General features: G+C 38.7%; 1 protein-coding gene across 3 annotated transcripts in view; it reads right to left on the bottom strand.

Moving 5' to 3' along the window:
- Positions 1-2,026: 2,026 nt before the first annotated feature.
- LOC133408034 (ATP-dependent RNA helicase DDX19B-like) overlaps positions 2,027-8,589 on the bottom strand; it is a 51,538-nt gene continuing 44,975 nt past the window's right edge. For all 3 annotated transcript variants that reach the window (XM_061686512.1, XM_061686522.1, XM_061686531.1), the window contains exons 8-11: positions 5,667-5,904; positions 5,184-5,346; positions 2,427-2,618; positions 2,027-2,346 (exon numbers count right to left, since the gene is read on the bottom strand). In XM_061686512.1, coding sequence (XP_061542496.1) covers positions 2,285-2,346; positions 2,427-2,618; positions 5,184-5,346; positions 5,667-5,904 — 655 coding nt within the window. In that variant the 3' untranslated portion in view covers positions 2,027-2,284. The remainder of the gene's footprint in view (positions 2,347-2,426; positions 2,619-5,183; positions 5,347-5,666; positions 5,905-8,589) is intronic.

Below are 8,589 nucleotides of genomic sequence, written 5' to 3'. Positions count from 1 at the left end.
AACTTTTTTGTAGCTGAAAAGCGATTTGGTCAAGCCCTGTGATGATTTAGTAAAATATTTTAGAAGAATATCCTGATGTTCTTAAATGTATGCATTTAGCAGTCCTGTTTTTCAAACTAGTATGAAAAATAGAGTGAATCAGTGAACACTTCCCAAGTATAAAACCAGTCAGGATAAGAGGTGGGTAGCATAGCCAAATCCTATACTCAAGTAGGAGTACTGCTTCTTTAGAGTAATATGACTCAAGCAAAAGTAGTCTCCCAAATAATTACTTGAGTAAGTACTCAGTGAAAATACTACTCAACTATTGAGTAAATGGTAACCTAAATCAGCATGAATGTCAAATAAAATAAAAATAACTAGACTTTCACGAAATCTTTTTTGTAGGCCGAATTGAAAAGTTGTCATCTCAAATACTGTACATTCCCTCAGTCAGGCCAGGCGGATGAAAGCTGGGACAGGGTCATGTTTACCACTGTGTTAAGTCACCTTTTCGTTTAACAACATTCAATAAATGTTTGGGAAATGTGTTAACTAATTGTTAAAGCTTTGTAGGTGGAATTCTTTCCCATTCTTGCTTGATGTACAGCTTCAGCTGTTCAACAGTCCGGGGTCTCCGTTGTCGTATTTTACGCTTCATAATGCACCACACATTTTCAATGGGAGACAGGTCTGGACTGCAGCCAAGCCAGTCTAGTACCCGCAGTCTTTTACTACAAAGCCACGCTGTTGTAACACGTGCAGAATGTGGTTTGGCATTGTCTTGCTGAAATAAGCAGGGGGTGTCCATGAAAAAGACGCAGCTTGGATGGCAGCATGTTTCTCCAAAACCTGTATGTACCTTTCAGCATTAATGGTGCCTTCACAGATGTGTAAGTTACCCATACCATCACAGATGCTGGCTTTTGAACTTTGCTTCCATAACAGTCCGGATGGTTCTTTTTCTCTGGCCCGGAGGACTCGACGTCCTCAATTTCCAAAAACAATTTGAAATGTGGAGTCGTCGGACCACAGAACACCTTTCCACTTTCCATCAGTCCATCATAGATGAGCTCGGGCCCAGAGAAGCCGCGGCGTTTCTGGGTATTGTTGATAAACGGCTTTTGCGTTGCATAGTTCAAGTTTCAAGTTGCACTTACGGATGTAGCGCCGAACTGTATTTACTGACATTTGTTTTCTGAAGTGTTCCTGAGCCCATGTGGTGATATCCTTTACACATTGTCGTTTTTTGTTTTTTTAATTCTAAGTTAATGATTATTGGGTGTCCAATGTCGGTGCAGCTGTTTACCAGTATATTTCAGAGCACTTTATGCTTCCTTCTACTGAAAAGCTTTACTGAGATGTTTATTTCATACAAAGGCAGGATGTGGCACAAGCCACAACTGCGAAAAGCTGGTTCAATAATTGCATTACTCTGCTTTATTGGCCCTCAAACTCACCAGACCTTTACCCCATAGAGAATTTATGGGGTAGTGCCAAGAGGAAGCTGAGACACTAGACCAAGTAATGAATGCATATGACAGAACATACAGTACTTTCCAGAGGTCCAACATTTCTACATTAAAAACAATTTCAATTGGATCTCAGGCAATATTCTATTTTGGAGGGACAGTGAATTTGTTTTTTTATGCTAGGTGTAAACTATAGTCTAAGATTTTATATCAGCTCATGCTGCCGTTGAGCCCCTTTTCACACTGGCCATCTGATCTAGCTTTGTCCCTACTCATCCTGTGGTTAAGGTACCAATGTGCAATCGTGTCTCACTATCTGAATGCACATACATAGTTGTAATTGCTGTGTGAGAACAAGTTCTGTCTGAAGGGGTCAGGCAAATAAAGGCTGGTGCTACCGTGACATCTCCATTGTGTAGCCATTCAATTTGCTGGGAAGTGGCTCAGATGAATCTAGGACGTTTTGTTCATGATAACAGTAACTTTGGTCTGACAATGCAGAACCTAAACCTTCATCAACTAACAGTTGAAACACAGTTTTGACAGAAAGGACCAGAATAGTTTAAAGGCAACAGTATGTTTGATATATTTATCAAAATAGATTTATCAACACACTACAATATTAAATTTCCACGCAAACACTCAAACAACAAAGTAAATCAAAACACTGCAAAAAAAGAACAAATTTAGGCACACTCTGTTTGATCAACTGGCGTAGCAGTTTGCTTCTCAGACTACTTCAAAAGTGCATTTCAAACAAAACCTGCATACTCATCACCCTGTAAACAATAAACCTGTGGAAGAGAGAACAGTGTGTGGGTTTTAGCAACAGTTCAGTTGAGTTGTTTTTCTATTTCTTCAACATTCCGTGTGTCAAGTTTGGGTATTTTCCTGTCTGGGGGATCGAGAAAGACAAAAACAGTGTCAACATTCTGATGTTCACAACTTCAAACTGGTTGTGGGGGAGAAAGGTACCGAAATGGATCTCAATTTGTCTGATGACATCCATTCCGTGCTCGCTGTCCACCATGTTGATAGCGAAGCCTCGCCTTCCAAAACGTCCTGTACGGCCAATGCGGTGAAGGTACGTCTCATTATCGGCATTGCCGTCCATGTCCACAGGGAGGTCAAAGTTTACCACCAGAGATACCTGTTCAACATCGATGCCTCAGGACAAAAGAACACAGACATACTTTTTAAACACTTAATAAAAAGTCTTGTATTTTTAAAGAATGTATTTAATTCAATGTGTGATTGGCCAGCTAAAACGTGTTAGTTGCTGTCGGCAAATGTCTGCCTGGCGACTTCAGTTTTATGTCTTCTTTTAAACTTTACTTAGGAAACATTTCTATGCTTCCAAAAAATGAGTATAAACTATTCATAAATAGCCACATGTTAACTGCAATGTTCATAGCTTTTAATTCTTTAACGCTGTGAAGCATCTCTGCCAGGCATCTGCGTGGACAACTATTACTATCAACACTCCCCACCAGAAATATTGCAACAGTGAGTAAGGCCATTTTTTTATTTTGTTTTTTCCTGTAGACTGAAATAATTTGGATTTTACAACCCCAATTCCAATGAAGTTGGGATGTTGTGTTAAACATTAATAAAAACAGAATACAATGGTTTGCAAATCATGTTCAAGCTATATGTAATTGAATACACTACAACGACAAGATATGTAATGTTCAAACTGATAAACTTTATTGTTTTTAGCAAATAACCATTAACTTAGAATTTTATGGCTGCAACGCGTTCCAAAAAAAGCTGGGACAGGTGGCAAAAAAGACTGAGAAAGTTGAGGAATGCTCATCAAACACCTGTTTGGAACATCCCAGAGGTGAACAGGCAGGTGCCATGATTAGGTATAAAAGGAGCTTCCCTGAATTGCTCAGTCATTCACAAGCAAGGATAGGAAGAGGTTTACCTCTTTGTGAACAAGTGTGTGGAAAAAAAAGTCAAACAGTTTAAGGACAATGTTCCTCAACGTACAATTGCAAGGAATTTAGGGATTTCATCATCTAAAGGTCCATAATATCATCAAAAGGTTCAGAGAATCTGGAGAAATCACTTGCATGTAAGCGGCAAGGCTGAAAACCAACATTGAATGCCCATCATCTTCGATCCCTCAGGCGGCACTGCATCAAAAACCGACATCAATGTGTAAAGGATATCACCACATGGGCTCAGGAACACTTCAGCAAACCAATGTCAGTAAATACAGTTTGGCGCGACATCCGTAGGTGCAACTTGAAACTCTACTATGCAATGCAAAAGCCATTTATCAACAACACCCAGAAACGCCGCCGGCTTCTCTGGGCCCGAGCTCATCTAAGATGGACGGATACAAAGTGGAAACGTGTTCTGTGGTCTGACGAGTCCACATTTCACATCGTTTTTGGAAATTGTGGACGTCGTGTTCTCCGGGCCAAAGAGTAAAAGAACCATCCGGACTGTTATGGACGCAAAGTTCAAAAGCCAGCATCTGTGATGGTATGGGGCTGTGTTAGTTCCAATGGCATGGGTAACTTACACATCTGTGACGGCACCATTAATGCTGAAAGGTACAAACAGATTTGGAGAAACAAATGCTGCCATCCAAGCAACATCTTTTTCATGGACACCCCTGCTTATTTCAGCAAGACAATGCCAAGCCACATTTTGCACGTGTTACAACAGCGTGGCTTCGTAATAAAAGAGTGTGGTTACTAGACTGGCCTGCTTGCTGTCCAGACCAGTCTCCCATTGAAAATGTGTGGCGCATTATGAAGCGTAAAATACGACAACGGAGACCCGGGACTGTTGAACAGCTGAAGCTGTACATCAAGCAAGAATGGGAAATAATTCCACCTACAAAGCTTCAACAATTAGTTTCCTCAGTTCACAAACGTTTATTGAATGTTGTTTCAAGAAAAAGTGATGTAACACAGTGGTAAACATGACCCTGTACCAGCTTTTTTGGAATGTGTTTCAGCCATAAAATTCTAAGTTGATGATTATTTGCTCAAAACAATCAAGTTTAACAGTTTGAACATTAAATATCTTGTCTTTGTAGTGTATTCAATTAAATATCGGTCGAACATGATTTGCAAATCGTTGTACTCTGTTTTTATTTATGTTTAACACAACTTCCCAACTTCATTGGAATTGTGGTTGTACATCAAAGGAAAAGAGACACATTCACCTCTTCCTGAATATGATATTCAACTTGGACAAAAAGCCTTTTTTGTAAAAAAACAACATTTTTTAGGTGATTTAAAATACTGGAACAAGTATTGACTTAAAATAGATTCAAGAAATAACACTGTCAGTAAAAGGTTCCACTTCTTGCCCCCGACAAACTCCTTTGTTGTTTTTGATGTTGTAGGTCATTATTGTGTTAAAAATATTACTTTTAAATCCCACTACTCTTCAATGTTTGACCAGTGTGGAGGAGGATACTGTAATAAACCAAATCTGTTTACATTCAAAGCACCATCCGAAGGACTAAACTTGCACATTACCTTGCTTTTTTTTTTTTTTTTTTTTTTTAAGTGCTAATTCTGTCTCCAATTTACCAGCACAATCAGGTTTCTCCTTTTCCTCTTTATAGGTTTGCTCAGCCTGAGTGGATAGTGTTAAACCTTGGAGAGTTCATGGCACTCAAGTCTGCCATATAAATTAGCCATCAAATGCTAGCCCTAATATTTTTTTCTATTAAAAATGTGCAAAACTTTGGTGGTCTCTTACCCCTGGAACAAACATTTGTGGTGACAAGTACTTTCTCCTTGCCATCTCGAAAGCGTTCAATGATGCTAGCTCTCTGCGTCACAGTTAATTCCCCACTCAGCAGCGCCACACTGTGGCCCTCCTTGGTCAGGTTAGCAGACAGCCATGATGCAATCTTACGAGTCTATCGGAGGAGAAATTATGTTTTTAGAAAAAATAATGTCCATCCATCCATTTTCAGAGCCGCTTATCCTAATAAGGGTCGCGTGAGTGCTGGAGCCTATCCCAGCTATCATCCAAAATAATTTCCCAATGTTCACCATGCATCTACAAAAACTAAAACACTGTTTCCCAACCTTAAATATATATATTTATATGAATATTTTTTATTTTTGTGTAAAGCTAATTTTCAATGTCTTGTTTGTACGTGGTGATCCTGTTTTTACTAGTTCATAATCAAGGGCAATAAATGCACAAATACACTGCACAAATACTAGGACATACATGGCAGAAAATCATAGCCTGTGCCACAGTCATACTCCCATAGAGGTCACACAGAATGTTGAACTTGTCCTCCTTGCTCCTGCAGAGGACATAAAACTGCTTGATGGTGTCCAGAGTCTCCTCCTCCCGCCGCAGTCGAATGATGTTGGCCTCGGGAACTATCATCTCCGCAAACCTCCATACCTCCTCCTCAAAGGTCGCAGAGAAGAGGAGCATCTGGCAGTCTTTTGTTAGCTGCCTGCATTAGTATAACGAGACAGAAAAAAAGGATAACACTTGGGAACACCGTTTCTGTTGAGTTAGGTCTGACATCTGTTTTTATCTCATTTTTGGGTGCGGAATCCAAAGCTGATCTCAGTTTTCTCCCTATCACGTCAAGTTTTTGAAATATAGATCCCAGTTTTCTTAAAAAATATGAAAAATACTGTACTTAACATATGTGCTTGCTTTAGAAAACTTTTCAAATATTGAGATACAATGAAATATAAAAGAAACAGGCATGACTGCATTGTTTATTTAACACTATTATGTTTTACAATGGATATTGCACAAATCCTCTTAATTCCTACTATGCTAGCTTTCTGTTTGCAGATATTGATAGTACTGACCTATTGGCAGTGGCACACACCTCTCACCGCAGTGTCTCAATTGTGACTGCACAAACAAGTTGCCACGTAGCTGTAGATGAGTCCAATCGTAATCAGCTGGCAAGTCTTACTACAGCTAATCAGTGGAATTTTGCTTATCTGGAACGTAAGCTGTGGGGAAAAAAACCTGACGTGCTAGAAAAAAACTGACTGCAATTTTGGAATCAGCATGCCAATTTTAGTTTTAATCAGCATAAAAATCTAACTCAACAGAATATTTTTTTTTTTTGTTCCCCAGTTTAATTTCAATAACTTTAGGTGCATTATATTTTCCCAGGTTTAACTCAAGCACTTCCATCACTTGTGCTAAATCCCATATTTACATACATTGCCGCTGTCCCGTGAAAACCAACTTTGTGCAAATTAGGCAAATTTAAACGTTTTCTTATAAATGCATTTCTCTTTGAAGAATGGAGAATATCAGGCAATATTCAATTATCTTACCACACAATATGTTATTGCAAAAGCAAACGGGTTGTGGCAGATGTATATTCAAATTGATCAATTTAGCACATGCAATTCGGTTTATTTATTTACTTATTTTAATCGGTTCTGTTCAGCTGCATGGTCATGCAGAATGGTGGATCTATGCCTTTTGTGTTGTAACAGTTTTCCTGTGTAGCAGGGGAGTTTTAAATGCTGTTTTTTTTTTTTAAATTATTGTGATGTTAATTGAAAATGTAGCCAACATGATTTGTCAAACCTAAGACGAATTGCGCTGGGTGAGTTTGCGTCTTTAAAATACAGCATCTAAAAGGCTGGTGCAAACCAGCACGCAAAGCAGTGTCAAGAGAAGCACAAGCAAAATGAAACACCAACAAAAATTTATATTTTTAGAGCTTCTGAATGATCACCTGACAAAAATCCTTTCAACACTGGATTTCTAGGAGTCTGGGTTATTTCAGTGCACGGTGACAATTGGCAGTGGCCTCTTGCCAAGCAGTTCTTCAGGTATGTTTTAAAAACAATGTTATATAGGATGAGCACATACATACAATGCCATGCACTCGTAACAAGTTAAATCAAACAAAACATGGCTTTTATGGGGTTGCTGGCTTCCCCAAAACTATCAGAGCGATTGATTCATTTTCGGTAACTCTGTAATTGTTTTACTTCCACCAACACTTCCAATTCGATCACTCCAAACTTAATTTTGCACTTGCGGTGCTCTCCCAAATATGTTCCATTGTGAAAACCATCAGAGGTACCTTAGGTGTAAAAACCTCAAATGTTGGTCTCTATCAATTTTATCGAAGTTTCCAGCAGTGTGCAATCTGTTTGTGAACACGTAATCTAGCGCCTATTTGGGATTTTAGTAAATCAGGCTCTGTTTCACAATTTGTTTTAATAAACCAAGTGTTGCGAATCAGGGATGACGATCATAACGTTTGAGCAAATGGACAATGAACTACAGGACAGCCATAAAATACTCACTGTGCTTCGCTTTTTCCATATTTTCTCATGATACAGCCCTATTTTAAAATGGAATAAATCACACAAAGCAAGGTTCATAAAGAGACAGATGAGAGAATTTGATGTGAATTAACTTGATTGGGCTGGACAATCTTGACCTCAACATTATAGAACACTTTTGGATGGATTAGAGCGGTGACTGAGAGCCAGGCCATCTCGTCCAACATCATTGTGTCATCACAAATATGCTCAGGGAAAAATGGTCATAAATTCCCATAAACTCACTCCTAAACCTTGTTGAAAGCCTTCCCACAAGAGTTTAAGATGTGGTAGCTGTAAATGCTGGGCCAATGTCATCTTCAGACATGCAAACACCAAAGGCATGCAAAAGGTGACAAAAAAAAAAAAAAAAAAAACATTTTAGGAGGGGGGCCTGGGGGATCCTCGAGCCCTCGCAGATAATTTTTTGATTTGAACATAAATTAAGCAATCTGGAAGACTCTAAAGCGTACAATAAAGCTAAAAAAAATAAATAAACATTCTTCACGCAGAAAAACATATTTACATCACTCAAGTCCATGTTGATGTACAAATTTAAGATTAAAATTAAATTTGCCGCATTTCTTTGCTTTTTTGTTCTGGCCTCCAACTTGAGCCAGGCCCATCTTCACCTGCACCTGATGCCTGCTTTAAGTTGTGCCACATGAATAGCATCCTCATTCTGGAAAATAATTGACTAAAATCATTGTCTGTTTCACTTCATTTTTCACTATTACCAACTTCAAAGGCTAATCCCAAATGAATCCTCCAGGAAAATATTAAGTACAACATTTTTCTGTTTTTATTGGCAATTTCTCAATTTG

The sequence above is a fragment of the Phycodurus eques genome, chromosome 1 (assembly GCF_024500275.1).
Source record: "Phycodurus eques isolate BA_2022a chromosome 1, UOR_Pequ_1.1, whole genome shotgun sequence".
Taxonomy (NCBI): domain Eukaryota; kingdom Metazoa; phylum Chordata; class Actinopteri; order Syngnathiformes; family Syngnathidae; genus Phycodurus; species Phycodurus eques.
This window is presented reverse-complemented; position numbering and strand designations above follow the sequence as displayed.